Genomic DNA, 15,498 nt, shown 5'->3' with positions numbered 1-15,498 from the left:
CAGCAGGAACTTTCCAAGCATGTTAGTGAGGCCACCATAGGCAACGTTGTGAATAGCTGTGGGGGTCTCGATTTCGGCTGGTCCAGTCCACCATCTTAGGAGTATAGAGACGTTACTAGGCCCAGAAAGGAGACAACACCGGGACAAAGCATTGGGCAGGCTGAATTTCAACATCCAAACCTTGTACTCCTGGGGTAGAAAAGCCACCAGCAGAGGCAATAACAGAGAATTCATGATCAGCTTAATCTAGCAGAGACAACTAAAAGGGGTTGGTCATTTTAAAGGGAATGTGACTTATTGATTAAATCAGGTTTTGTGATGACACTGGCCACTGGGGCAATCTCAGACCAACTTCCTGTAGTTTCAGAAAATTCACCCGAACATTAGCAGCAATGAACAAACTGAGCATGTGCTAAGGTCATGTGCAGGAAGAGAGAGGAGGTCAGCTGTGACATTGACCATTGCGATCCGTGAATTCGGTGTTATCAGCTGTGCATAAAGGTGTTATCTGTCATTGTAATCTGGTTTATGATAAGGAAATTGCTGTAAATTCTTCCTGAAACAATAGGAAGTAAATATCTAAAATCAAAACCCAGTGGCCTGAGTGTCTTTTTTTTTTTTTTAAAGGGGTTGTCAAGGACTTCAGACATTGATGGCCTACTTTAAGGTTAGGCTATCAATGTCTGAAGAGTGTGAGTGCACCACCGGCCACCACCGATGATCAGCTGTTCAGTGGCGGCAAGAACTGCTCAGGTGTTGAGCTGCACAGCGCCACTGACTGTATACTGGCCGCGGCCAGGTACTGCACAATCGTCCCTATTCAAATCAATAGGTGGCGGCTGTGCAGTACACGGCCAGGATTTTGTTGACGGAGCTCGTTAACTGAGTAGCAATGGCCACTGGCGACACCAGAAACTGATCGGTGCGGGTATGACACCAGGCAACCCCACCAATTAGACATTGATGACCTATCCCAACCCATTTAAAAATCAAAAACTTAACACATTTGGGGAAATAAAATTATATTTAATGTTTAAAATACATAATTTAACATCATGGCACAGATTTGTAAGTACCACAATCTCCCTTGATATCTATTTGTGGGGCATCCCCATTAAGAGTGCGTTCATTTGCAGATCATCACAGTAATCATCCTTTAGGAAGGTAATTATATTTAGAGGGTTAATGACAGATCTGGTCCACATTCATTTAAACTACATAAACTGGATTCAGGATTCAATCTGTGTGCGGATATAACACCTAGTACAAGTTTTGACACGGGTGAAAATTGCAGGTACGCACATTTTTATTTTATTTTATTTTTTTAAACACCGTGAAAAAAAAATAAATAAAAAATCAGTAGTTACAAGTTGCTCAATTATTAAGTGAAGAACAAAATCATTTCCAAACACCACAAGAAACTAAATCATATGTGAGGTCTGCAGAGAGGAAAGGAGTGCAGCACAGGAGAGAGAGTGCAGCCGGGCTTCTTACCAATTGCTGTTGTTGCCGCAGCTCGCTGATGGTATGGTGGGCCTGCTCCAGCACACTGCTGGACTCATCATTCTGCTGTTTCATGGTAGCCAGCTCCCGTTTAATGAGGTAGTTTTCCTCTGCCTCCTGGGCCCTTGTCACTTGTCCCTTTGGACATAATTTTAAGGATTTTGAGCAATCCAGAGGAATTAAGAAAACCTTGAGATTAGTTCATTAGGATAGAGGATTTGTTTTTTGAAGTCCACAAGTCACTTAAACAGAATTGAGGTAGCCATATGGTCAAAGTTATCAAAGGCTCTTACTCTACTAGACCCAAGGTCCGTGTAATAGATGGAGGGCCAGTCATTGGATGATCTATGGAATACGACTTCTGCAGGGGTAATGTCTGGCTGATTGCCAGGCCGACTTCATTAGACAACCCCCTTTAAAATTACACATTAAGAAAAGTCGGTCAAACCAGCCAACTTTGGTGGCCATCTAATGGAAGCCTCCAGACTCTTCCTGAAGGCAGATATCTGTGAGGGAGAACGGTAGGGCAGATGTATTACCACATACCAGATCTTTCAGTTCTCAAGGAACATAAACCATATACTATATAGGTTTTCTATGCTATATAGGTTTCTGGCAACAGTTTTGTCCCCACAACCTGGATATTATTTGGAATAAAGAACTCAAAATAACAACCCCCTATAGCAGAAGGAAAACAGCCAAACATTTCATCCAAGTTTTACCAGAAATAGAAATGTATTTAATTCTTGATCAGCCTTTCCAAAGTTATGAATCATTGTAATAAAATTTATTAGCTTATTTTACTTTTTTCTCTTTCAAAAACCATGCTAAAAGTCCTCTTAACTGACTAATTTATGCTCTTTTAGAATCTGCTTTGAATTGCTGCACTAGCTCTTAAGCGCTATTTACACTCTACCAGATTGGGCTTCTCTGCTCACCATACCCAGGCAGTGACAGCATTTGTATATAGTGTTTTGAGTAAGGATTCTTGCTAGAGCAGCAATTCAAAGCAGCTAAAATTAGTATACAACATGAACTAGTCAGTTAAAACAGCCCCTTCAGCATGGTGTTAGAGACAGAAGGAATCAAAATAACATTATGTTGAAAGTGCCGTTTAAATTGCCTAGTTCATATACGTTAATTAGAAGTTGCTTTTAATTTCAACTCTAGCAAGAATTCAGACAAAAGCACTGTATACAAACACTGAGCATGAGGGAGGAGAGCAGAAGATCACACGTGGAGTGTTTGCTAACATGTCGTGAAGATGGATCCTTGCTAGAGCAGCAGTTGAAAGCAGCTTCAAATATAAAATAAAATATTTAGTAAAAACAGCACTTTCATGTGAAGTTCGAAAAACTCCATCTCATTTTGCTTCCTTCCTGCTCAAACACAATGCTGAAAATGCTGTTTTAACTGATTAGTTCATGTACTATTACAAGCTGCTTTGAACTGCTGCTCTAGCAAGAATGCACACTCAAACACTATACAAACTCTCACTGTCCAAGGATTGTGGTGTAAAGCAGAGAAGCTCACACTATTACGCTATGTGAACACGTTGCAGATTTGGCTGCGGATCTGCAGCGGATTGGCCGCTGCGGTTTTGCAGCAGTTTACCACGCGGTTTAAAGTACCATGTAAACCTATGGAAAACCAAATCCGCAGTGCCCATGGTGCAGAAAATACCGCGCGGAAACACTGTTGTATTTTCCGCAGCATGTCAATTCTTTGTGCGGATTCCGCAGCGGTTTACACCTGCTCCTCAATAGGAATCCGCAGGTGTAAAACCACAGGTGAAATCCGCAGGAATTCCGCGGTAAATCCACAGGTAAAACGCAGTGCGCTTTACCTGCGGATTTTTCAAAAACGGTGAGGAAAAATCCGCACACGAATCCACAACGTGGGCACATAGCCTTAAGCTCACAGAGAAGCTCACACTGTTGTTAACGGCTCATAAATATGGATTCTTGCTAGAGCAGCAGTTCAAAGAATCTTCTAAAAGAGCACAAATTCGGCAGTAAAACAGCATTTTTCAGTTTAGTTTAGTGTTAGAGAGAAGAAAGAGGAAAAAAAATAAAGACTTTGCCAAGTCTGATCAATTAAATGAAAAAGTTACTCTAATATGGTGCCTGCTTAAATTCATGTGGTGTATAAATAATTGAAAATGTATCAGCTTCTTATTCATGGCTGCTGGTTTTACTCCCAAAATGGCTACCTCAAAAAAGTTTACCCGACAGCTTCGCTTTAACCTCCCCATCTCAAGTTCACTATATATTCTGGACTGCATTAATTCATGTGGTTTACACAAGCTAAAATGGAGCAAGCACAATGAAGATGATACTTTACATTCCAATTAAGGTTAGGATCGTGCAAAATGATCGGACTTGGATCATGCAATGCAGTTAGTTCTTTTCTTAATTAAAAAAAAAAGTTAAAATCTGCTACAATTTTTTTTTTTTTTTTTTTTAAATTAGAAATGGGTTAGACACACCGAATTAGGCAGCGTGCAGTTCACAATGATTTAGTAATTAAAACAAAGACAGTTCCAGGAGTCTAATATATGTTACAGGGGTATAATGGCCACATAGATGCATGTAATAGTACTGCATGCATCATACCCCAGGAAAGCTAGAACGAAAAAAAAAAAAAAGACTATTAACGAGGATTGGTTGTTATTAAGGACAAAATGTAATGACTATACCTGGATCAATCTATCTGCCAAGGATGCACTTTCCTATGGAAAGGAAAAATTCAGAGAGGAGTTTCAGAGGAGAGATGAAAAATAAAGAATCAAGTATATATTTAAGAAAAAAAATAAATCATGAGTGTAGAGTGAGCAGGTAATGCTACCTTCTTTGAAAACAATGTTAAGCATTATTTGGGGAAATATAGCCATTCAACCAAAGTCTAACCAAGGTCTCCTGCAGGTGAATTTACCTGTACAACTGTAGACAATCAGGAGCAGATTCCGGGAGGTAAACCAGTCCTGGTCTCTGCTGGTAACCAACAAGCTATGGCCGCCTACAAACCACCTAAGGGTGATCTTGGGTAGTTTCTTTGCTAGGCTGTTTATACTGGTTGTACAGAAGCTTCATGGTACATGATTTCCAGATACATTACATTTAAAGGATTTTTTGGGATCACGATAATGATGGTATATCGAAAGGATAAGTCATCCATATCCACTTGGTGGTTGTCCAGCCACTTAAAAAGGGTTACTCCCATGCTCACAGATGTATATAATTTAAAAAATGCCCATAGAAACAAGCACTTTTGCAATTTACTGCTTGTTAAAATTTGTAACCGTTCTTGAGAAAACACCACTTGTTTACAGTTTGCCCTGGAGACCGACCACCCCTGTTGTCTAGCTTGTAAGAACAGCAGAAGTATCTGGTCGAGATTAGGAGGCAACAGTATGCTCCAGCGATCCTGGACAGCTTCAGAACTGCTTGAAAGCACTGCATATGCTCTGCTGTCTAGCAGCTGTGGTCGGTCTCCAAGGCAACGAGCTGTAAACAAAAGTGTTAATATGTCAACAAGGGCTGAGAATTTTAACAAGCAGTAAATCACAAAATTGATTGGATTTTTAAGCACTATCCAACAATACCAATTTATGAAGATGGCAATAACCCTTTAATGTTTACACTGGTGAATCTACACAGTAGTAGCATTTGGGTATTCCAGCATGGACCCTTTGCAGGAAATAGAACAAAATTGCTAAAGCCAGCAAAGCCGCTACCAAGCTGACATGTGGAAGGAAAGCATACAAAAGCAGTCTCGTCCAGGCCATCAATAGTGTGATTAAATATATATATAAAAAAACTATTTGTTGATCACGTATACCACTTTTGGAGGGAGGGACTGACTGGCTGTTTGAAAAGAATAGATGTTATCCAAACAAGAGCTTTGTAAAGTGAATGGCCATCTATAGGCTAAAAGTAGAGCGAAAGTGCTCAGATAAGGTGTTAGCATGCTCAGGTGCTAGACCAGTGACGTCGGCATGCTCGAAAAATATGTTAGAGCCCCCACTAACAGACAAACAATCCCTCATGTGCCGAGCGGCTGTCGAACAACGATGAGACATGCAGCCGCAGGGACTCGCACATATTTTTCGAGCACGCAGAAGACACTCTGTTAGCACCAGAGCATGCTCAGATAACACCTTATCAGAGTATGTTCCACTCATTACTCTCATCAGTAGTTATTATAAGGTATCCATAAAAAGATCTGGGGGAATGGAGTTCTCCTGACTTTCCTCGTTAATTCGAGCAAAGCAGTATAAGATAGCGAGATGCAAGGAGAAATGGTTAAAGGGCAAAAAGCACGCAGTAGGAAAAAATCCAATGTGTGCAGGCACTGAGTCAGACTGAGGTTGAGGGATCTGTCACTTCCATTATTTCCAAAATATCTAGAAGATTTTAGGGATTTTCTAGGCCAAGCATGAATTTCTGTACTCACTGAATGTAACTGCATCTTGACGAATTCTAAGGTCTTGTGCACACGTTGCACATTTGGTGCGGTTTTTTGCCATGCAGATTTTCTAGAAAACCCTGAAACAATCCTGGTGCCAGCAAAGTGACCAAGAAATCTGAAGTGTCATGCACACGTTGCTTATTTTTGATGTGCAGAAAATAATCTGCAGCCTGTCAATTCTCTGTGCATTTTTGCCCTGAGTTTTTCACCATTGACCTTGACTGTTGTGAATTTTTTTCCTGCAAAAAGATACAGAAATTGTGCACATTCCCTTACACAGTAAAACATGCACACAGTCAGGATTCCGTCGTTTGCCTTCTGGAGCAATAATCATGTGATTGCTCATGTACAAACTGCAGAACAGCATACTCCTCCTGCCAACTAGATTCTCCTTTTCTCTGAATGGAAAAGAAAAAAGTATTGGTCGACATGTGACCACAAGCATAAAAATTGTATATGAGCGATCATTTGACAACTGTACCATAAAGCAAACAGAATCCTGACAGTGTGCATATTTTGCACTGTTAGGATTTGGCAAAATGCAGTCACAAAGTGCCTTCAGAAACTCATGCCTGGCCCAGAAAACTCCATTAATATATCTCCCATGGTTCATAAATAAAAGGCTTGCACCAAGTTTGGAAGTTCTCCCCCATCTCTAAAGAGCCAAGTTAGAGTGGAGCGGTAGTTGACCATGTGCTCCTCCGCTCCATTCATTCTTAAAGGCAGTGCCAAAGTCCAGCTGACCGCTGTGCTCGGCCATCTCTGGTGGTCCCACAGAGAATGAATGGAGGCGAGCATGATTGACCACCGTTCTATCCTCACGGGCCCACTTTACAAGGTTCAGTGGTGGTCCCACAGAGAATGAATGGAGGCGAGCACGATTGACCACCGTTCTATTCTCACGGGCCCACTTTACAAGGTTCAGTGGGGGTGCCACAGAGAATGAATGGAGGCGAGCACGATTGACCACCGTTCTATTCTCACGGGCCCACTTTACAAGGTTCAGTGGGGGTGCCACAGAGAATGAATGGAGGCGAGCACGATTGACCACCGTTCTATTCTCACGGGCCCACTTTAACAACATCCAAACTTGCTACAATGCTTTAAACTAAATAATAATGTAATATATTCAAAGGAGGTAGAATGGTTTCTGCGAGTGCATAGGATATCGTGCAAAAGCAAAGATTCCAGAAAGAGCAGCAAGATCATAATGACGTGTGCGCAGTGATATAGAGCATATAGAGCGTCCTCTGAAGGCTCCTGCAGTACAGTCATTTACCATGTGCAAGAAAATGGACTTTATTATTGGAAAATTAATAACCTCAAACAAATGTGTATCCAAATTTACACTGAATTCTCCACGTAACCACAATTCATTACAAGGAGCGGACACAGCGGCGATACAATATTACAGTATTGTGGATCTGTATTTATTTACAACCGCATTCGTTTCATCAAGCTGGGCATCAGCAGGTTAATCAGCTATAGGCTCATTTGATATAGGGGCTCCTATGGATTTGTGGCCCCCGAGGAAGAAGGGGCTCCGTTTTCATCCACAATCACACAGCTGCAGATCCATAGTACCTGGCTACAAGAGCGCACAGCCATTTCTCAGTGCTCGAGCCGACACATTACATCCAGAAACTACTTGACTGCACTGATTTTAGAGCAAATTGTATTTACAATCAGTATATGCTGATCTGTCCGCTTGGATTACAGATTTACAGTAAAGCGATAAAAACATTTACATTATAATAAATATCGCCCTGGTAGATAAAAAGTGGGTAGAAAAAAAAAACAAACAAAAAAAAGCTACCAAATATCCTGACTGTTACTATCAACTTTGTGATTGAGCTAGCCCAAGACAAGCATATACTGTATAAATAGTCTAAACATAAATTTCCTGTCTGCAGCTTGAAGCACAAACTTGACAGACCGCCTGACCCCAATGTTTGAAGAGATTTAGAAGGACTGTCACCTGTTTTTTTTGCTACCTTGAGAGCAGCATGATGTAGGGGCAGAGACACCGATTCCAGCAATGTATCACTTACTGTGCTGCAGTTTTCATAAAACTAGTTATCTGTTGCAGATCTAGCAGTTCTCTAGATGCGGAGCTCTGTATAACCCCACCCACAACACCGATTGACAGCTTTCTGTGTACGCTGTACATAGGAAGAAAGCTGCCTGTCATGGAGGTGTGGTTATACGGAGATCATGAATATGGAGAACTACCTGGTAGCAGGTTTACTAGTCAGTTAATGATAAAAATCACCGTTTTAATCAGCAGATTATCAAAGCTATAGCAAGAAACCCAGTAAGTGACACATTGCTGGAATTAGGGTCTCAGTTTCTACATTATGCTGCTCAAATTATGTGACACATTTCTGGCAACAGATTCCCTTTAAATATGGAAGTGCACGCACGCACGCACGCACGCACGCACGTGTTGTGTCACAATTTTCTGAGACTGGCAATTATTTTTTTTTACGGGATTATGGCTTGTTTTGTGGCATGACGAGCTGGAAGTTTAATCGTTAAGAACCAAAAAGACCATAGACCCCTAAAAATTCCCTTTAATATATTAAAAAGCATGTAAGACTCAGTATTGAATATATATTTAAAGAACAACGACTTGCAGGGTGTTTGGGGAAATATGATCAGGGCTTGTCTCGTTCTGCCAGGCAGTGATACAACTAGACCCATCATGTCCCTAGTCATCCCCTTTGCTCACCCTACTTGGCAGCGGAGCGCCATGGCGCCCTCGCTCATCGTCTGTGTCCCTGTCCCTAGTACACAACTTTTATCTAGATTTCAATACACAAATGTTTGTAAAAGAATAAAAAAAGTACCCTTAATAGATTGTAAGTATACAATGGCTCCAAGAGCTTATAGAAACACAAGGCTGGTTCTACATGGTCCTAATATCCATATATCAGATTTAGATGAACCCGGATCATATTTCCCCAAACACCCTGTAAGTCTTTGCCTTTAAATATATATGCATTCAATAATGAATCCTACATGCCATTAATATATTAATAAAAGGCAATTGTTACCGGTCTATTGTCTTTTTGGTTCCTTAGTTTATGAGGCCCTGCTTCTCTATTACTTGGTTGTTACCAAGTTTCAATTGTTACCATCTTAAACTTTTGGGGAAGGTGCCACTACCAAGAATACATCTTGATATTGTAGTGGAGAGACTGAAATTTTTTTTTTTTTTTTTTTTTTTTAGTGAGGGGATGGGGAGAAGATAATTTGTGTGTTTGTTACTTTAAACATTCAAACTTTTAATTTTTGTTTGTTCCTTTATTGAACTTGAACCTGCTATTACCTGATCACTGAGTCTATATATACTGTAACACAATAGTATTGCAGTGTATCGCTAAAATCATGGTCTCATTTAATGGCTGGGCTTCACTAGAATACCAACAAAATAAGCCCCCATGGGAAACCATCAGCACCCTGTGTGATCACCAACAGGTAAGGGCAATGGACGTCCAAAATGGAACGTCCCTGGGTTCATAAGCCTCAAAACTATGCCATCAAGAGACTGACATGGGCATTTAGGGATTTACAGCAGCGATCAAAGCTCTTAGATTGCTGCTGTTACAGGCAGATGCCTGCTGTATAACACAGCCGACACCTAATAGGTTTGGTGCTGCACGCCTGGCACATGACCTTCATTTACAGCAAATGTCAGGAAGATGTTAAACGCCCGACCCTATTGTTCTTCCTGGGGAAAAGGAAAATGTATGTATATGTATGTACATACCGCAAATGTCAACAGATCACGATGAAGTCTACCGGACTACAGGGTGTACAATCTTACCTTCTCCAAGGTTTCAATCCGCTGCTTCAATAACCTGTTCTCAGTCCGCAGCCTCTGAAAGAGCAGAAATCACAGATCACTACACTGAATGGTGAGCCATCTGATCACATTAAAAAAGGCATCACAAAACCAAAATGGTTACCTGTATGCTCACCTATACAAAAGTCTAAAAAAAAAAAAAAAAAAAAAAACTGTGCTTGCAAACTCACATATGCTCCAATATAAACTTGGTGTGTGGATTCATCAAGGATTTTGTCTGCCAGAAATCTAAAGGAAAATAGTGCTTGAAATTTGCTCAAATTTTTGAGCAACTAAAAATTGCTAAAAAAAAATGCTATTTTTGGCGGTTTTACAATAGACGTGACCAGCTTCAATACTTTTCGAAACAAGGAAGAAGGGAAGAGCCCAGCAAACCACGCCAGACAAACGTATCATTATTTACTTTTTTTTTTTTTATTTCGCAACCTCACAACCTTGAGTTTCACTTTGAGAGTTAGCGTCAGTTCATTTAAAGAACATGCCTAACTTTGTGAACATGTGGTTTTCTTTTTATTGTGAAGCAAACAACAAAACAGGACAAAACTGAAACTTCAGAGTGCGTAACTATTCACCCCTAAAGTCAGTACTTTGTAGAGCCTCATTTTGCTGCAATTACAGCGGCAAATCGCTTTGGATAAGTCTCTATGAGCTTTCCATATTTTGCCACTAGGATTTTTGCCCATTCCTCCAGGAAAAACTACTCCAGCTCCTTCACGTTAGATGGTTTCCTTTGGTGAACAGCAATCCTCAAGTCTGACCACAGATTCTCAATTGGATTAAGATCTGGGCTTTGATTAGGCCCCTCCAAAACATTTACAGGCTCACCAATAAGCTACTCGACTATTGCTTTAGCAGGATGCTTTGGGTCATTGTCTTATTGGAAGGTGAACGTCCGTCAAAATCTCAAATCACTAACAGACTGAAAATGGTTTTGCTAAGCAATATCCCTGTAATTCGCACCTTCCATCTTCCCCTCGAATTACCATTTTCCCTATCCCTGCTGCCGAAAAACATCCCCACAGAATGATTCTGCCACCACCATGTTTCACTGTGGGGATGGTGTTCTTGGGGCGATTAGCTGTGTTGGTTTGGTGCCAGACATGGTGTTTATCTTGGTGGCCACAAAGTGCAATTTTGGTCTCATCTGACCACAGCACCTTCCTCGGTACACTTGTATATAGTCCCACTTGTCGTTTGGCAAACTCACAACAAGCCTTACAAGTTGCGTGTACAAGTAAAGGCTATTTTCTGCCAACTCACCCACTGCCCATAAAGGCCACCTCTATGGAGTGTACGGCTTATTGTGGTCATACGGAGAGATACTACAGTCTCTGATTGGGAACTCTGCAGCTCCTTCAGGGTTACCTTTGGCCTCTGTGCTGCCTCTCTGATTAATGCCCTCCTTGCCCGGGCTGAGAGGTTTGGTAGGTGGCGCTCTCTTAGCAGGTTTGTTGTAGTACTATGTCCTTTACATTTGATGAGAATGGATTTGGATGGTGCTCAGGGGGATCATCAGGGATTGGGATATTTTATTTTTAACACAACCCTGAACTTGTACTTATTAACAACTTTGTCCCCGACTTGTTTGGAGATCTCCTTGGTCTTGATGGTGTTGTTTGGTTAGCGGAGCCTCTTGCTTAATGGTGTTGCAGCCTCTGTGGCCTTTCAGAAAAGGTAAAGTGTATATACTGACAGACACGTGACATTAGATTGCACATAGGGACGTCCTCTCACTAAGCATAGGACTTATGAAGGGAACTGCTTTCACTAGAATTTTTGGGGGCTTCATAGCAAAAGGGGTGAATACATATGCACATGCCAATTTTTAGTTATTTGTTCCCATAAATTTCATTTATGCCTATATTTTTCTCACGTCACCAACTTAGGACTATGCAGTGCTGATGCATCACACACAAATCAGATTACAAAAATAATGAAACACATTGCAATGTAACAAAATATTTAAAAAGCCAAGCAGGGCGAATACTTTTGCAAGGTACTGTACATCACAAAAGTATTATACATGATGACAGATGTGCGCCAGCCACTTACTGGCTTACAGTTCTGGCGATGGCAATTGTAAAATGAGACAAATTCATTAAAGAGGGACATGTCTCCCAAACAATTTGGTGCATCTTATTCTCATGCTTCTTTCTTACAATATGGAGTTCAAAATGTCAAGTTCACAAATGGATGGGAAACCCCCCCCCCCAAAAAAAAAAAACCCGAGTATCGCTGAAATGTATCACAACTAAATAGAGCAGCGTGCCACAATTGCAACCATGCTCATCTCTGGTAGGAAAAGTTTCTAAGCAGTGCTTTTATTTATTAATTACAATAGCGAAGGCCACAGATCTTTAATGTTGGGCTAGGCAGAATACACCTTCCTTCTATAAATTAAAAATCATGATCAGTATCAGTCACAACATTTTACCTTGATTTCAACTTGTTCTTCCATCTCCTTTGTTTTTATTGTAGTGTACTCTTTTTCTAATCTGAAACACAGGAAGCCATCATAAGCGAGACCGAGGACAAAAATGGAAATTTGTGTTTGAAAAAATGCTGCAAATTTGCCCATAGTTAACGCTATTTTGATCAGTTAATTCTAAGTGTCCTATGTTATTTCCATGTACTATTACCACCTACTTACTAGAGGGTATATACGGTATATGCCCATTTTGTTTTGTTTTTTTCTTGGGTTTGATCTGTGCTCTTACACATTGCACATACACCAACTTAATGCTCCGGATCATTTATTTGGTTTTGCTGTAGTTTCTTGCACTCTTGCATGTCTGAATGTTTGGGCTCAGGTCCTGCTCCCACCTCATCAATATTATTTTGCTTTTATAGTGCTATCACATTCCCCAGCACTTTACATACATCATCATCATCACTGTCCCCAATGGGGCTCACAATCTAAATTCCCTATCAGTATGTCTTTGGAATATTGAGGTCAGCTGACGCAAGATGAGGTTTTAATAATGGGTAGGACTGTCCCGATTGGGGACACCTTGTTGCGATGGGATAACTCGCATTTTTTTTTTTTTTAAATCAAAATAGTGGTACCCAAGTTACACATGCTATCACCATTTACTTTCTACAGGGTACATGCTCTTTTCCCCTTGTGTTTTGTCATAGAATCAACTGAAGCTGAGTAGATAACCCATGCTTTAAAAAAAAACAAAAAAAAAAACACAGTCTAATGTTAATTTGTTCCAGCCAGATAGATCCTTGTCAAACAACTCTGTGTGCCCATAGACTAAAAACTGGAGGTACTGTACATTTTAGCAATTTACTGAAAATCCGTGAAGCATGCCCACTACTGAGATTCAATATCACAGATATCAACCTGCAATGTAAAATTTTTTTTTAATAAAATGATGGTGCTTCTTAGAATCCACGCGTCTTATTGCTTACGGGGGGTGGTGACTGTGTTGAAGTGGGGTCCCAAGGTCGCTACTGGAGGAGGAAAGAGTGGGGCATTGCTGCAGGCTGGGATGAGGGGGTGTTCCGATGTGCAGTGCTCCGCTGTGCGGGTGTTTCCGGAGCTGCGCAGGCTCCAACATTTTGTGCAAGGCCAGAGCCCCTGCAGTTCCATGGTTTCCTGTGCGGTGGACACCGGGAAAATGGCTACCGGAGGCAGCGCATATGCAGATGGATATCTCGGCACCAAGATCCCGGGAGATGAGATCTCAGCGCTGAAATCTCATCTCCAGAGATCTTGGTGCCGAGATCTCCATCTGCGCATGAGCCGCCACGGCAGCCGTTTTCCTGGAGTCCACCGCATAGGAAATTATGGAACTGCAGGGGCTCTGTCCTTTCACAAAATGTTGGCAGAGGCCATGCAGCTTCGGAGACACCCAGCGACATGCCGCACATCGGAACACCCCCTCATCCCAGCCTGCTGCCACGCCCCACTCCTGCCTCCTTCAGCGACCCTGGGACCCTGCTCCACCGTAGCCAGTAAGGTATATCTCCATTGTAAGACGCTCCCCCATTTTCCCCCTAAATTTGGGGGAAAAAAGTGTGTCTTATAATCCGAAAAATACGGTAACAGACCAGTCCCATTTTAAAGTTTGTGCATAGCACTTCAAATACATGCCTGAGAATACTGGCTCCCAGGACCAAGAAGAGACATATGCTAGTACATTCATAAAATAAAAATATAATGCTAAAAAAAGCAAGGAATACCTGAGCAAAAACACAATTGTAGGACTCCACCTATGTATCAGTTTGCAAGTAGTAACATTTCATTAAGCATTGCTGATAAGGTTTACAATAATTCAACAACATGAGATGTGTAAATGGGATACAGTTCCATCCAAGTAGATGAAAAAAATAATCTGTGCAGTAATATTACATATTAAGTTACTAATACACCTGATATAATAGATGGATCAGAAAAATATATAGATAAAGTGCTTCACAAACCAACAAAGTGCTAGTGCAAACTTAGGAATGCTCCTATGCAGGTTTGTATGAACAAGATCGTAAAGACTTTATTTAAAGCCCTCAGTGTCCGCAATTAATGTATGGGAACCCCGACGTCGCCGTTTCAACGGCCCATGGAAAAAGCAACAATGAAATGACAGCAGCTTGTATAAATATCGGTTATTTTAGGAGCTTCCTAGCATGTCTCTTCTTGGCCCCGGGAGCCAGAGTTCTCAGGCTGTGCAAACATGGTGGTGACAATGAAACTGCATAGAAATACATTATGGTGTGAAGCAGCATAATGTGAGCGATGGCCACGAGATTGAGCGTCATGGCCAACGTCCCTACGTACCTCTAGGACATGTACAAGCCTGCTGACGCTAAATCACTTACTTTTTCATCTTTTTTGCATTGTATTTCACTTGATAGGCAGCTTGAATTAGTTTCTCAGGACCTCCATCAAACTGATGTGGAATGACCTTCTGAAAGTGCTGCGAGAGAGAAAACAGGATTCCTTCACACCGACGCGGAGATCAACAGAGAATTCTCCAAAGGCACAAGGTAACATTTCATAGGTGACAACATCAATTATTTTTATATTATGCTTGTGTATATAGCTCCAACATATTCTGCAGTGCTTTACATACATCACTGCTCCAACTGAATATAATCGCAATTACTTACCTGTAACATCCCTTCCATATCCAGCTGCATTAACTCTGCCTGGTTCATCTGAAGAACAGAAAGGCCTACTCGAAAAACTATTTCTAAACCCTGGGAATTAAAAAGTGGAGGATAATTATCAAGATGCTCATTGAGAACAAATATATACACAGCAGTCAAGACATTTTTACTTTATGCAAGTATACAGTGATTTTTATTCATCTTGTACCAGTTTGGTATGGTTAAAGGGAGAAACCCAAGAGCGCCTCCTGCTGACATGCCATAGTAGTGTACATGGGAGTCAGAGGGGGCGATGGTGGGCTTTTCTTCTCAGACCCCTTCTTCAACATGAGCCGTAAGACTAAGACTGCACCTGAATGGCTGACATGTAATATTACTTTCTCCTGTGGAAATACCTGGCTGATCATAGCTTTCCTTGGGAAAAAAAAAAATAAATCTGATCACTGAGAAAATCCCTATCTGAAAGGAGTTAAAGGGATTTTCCCACTAACAAAGTTAATTTTAATCAGTAGATCTTTGAATAATAATTTCCACAAATGGAT

At 41.1% G+C, this 15,498-nt stretch overlaps 1 protein-coding gene across 5 annotated transcripts in view; it reads right to left on the bottom strand.

Annotated features, from left to right (window-relative positions):
• EVI5 (ecotropic viral integration site 5) overlaps positions 1 to 15,498 on the bottom strand; it is a 146,744-nt gene that overhangs the window by 63,512 nt on the left and 67,734 nt on the right. For 2 of the 5 annotated variants that reach the window (XM_077276982.1, XM_077276979.1), the window contains exons 8-13: positions 14,957 to 15,046; positions 14,666 to 14,763; positions 12,276 to 12,336; positions 9,803 to 9,856; positions 4,202 to 4,234; positions 1,495 to 1,641 (exon numbers count right to left, since the gene is read on the bottom strand). In XM_077276982.1, the coding sequence (XP_077133097.1) occupies positions 1,495 to 1,641; positions 4,202 to 4,234; positions 9,803 to 9,856; positions 12,276 to 12,336; positions 14,666 to 14,763; positions 14,957 to 15,046 (483 nt within the window). The remainder of the gene's footprint in view (positions 1 to 1,494; positions 1,642 to 4,201; positions 4,235 to 9,802; positions 9,857 to 12,275; positions 12,337 to 14,665; positions 14,764 to 14,956; positions 15,047 to 15,498) is intronic. The other 3 variants (XR_013218486.1, XM_077276981.1, XM_077276980.1) reach the window with 2 other exon arrangements.

This window comes from Ranitomeya variabilis, chromosome 8 (genome assembly GCF_051348905.1).
Source record: "Ranitomeya variabilis isolate aRanVar5 chromosome 8, aRanVar5.hap1, whole genome shotgun sequence".
Taxonomy (NCBI): domain Eukaryota; kingdom Metazoa; phylum Chordata; class Amphibia; order Anura; family Dendrobatidae; genus Ranitomeya; species Ranitomeya variabilis.
This window is presented reverse-complemented; position numbering and strand designations above follow the sequence as displayed.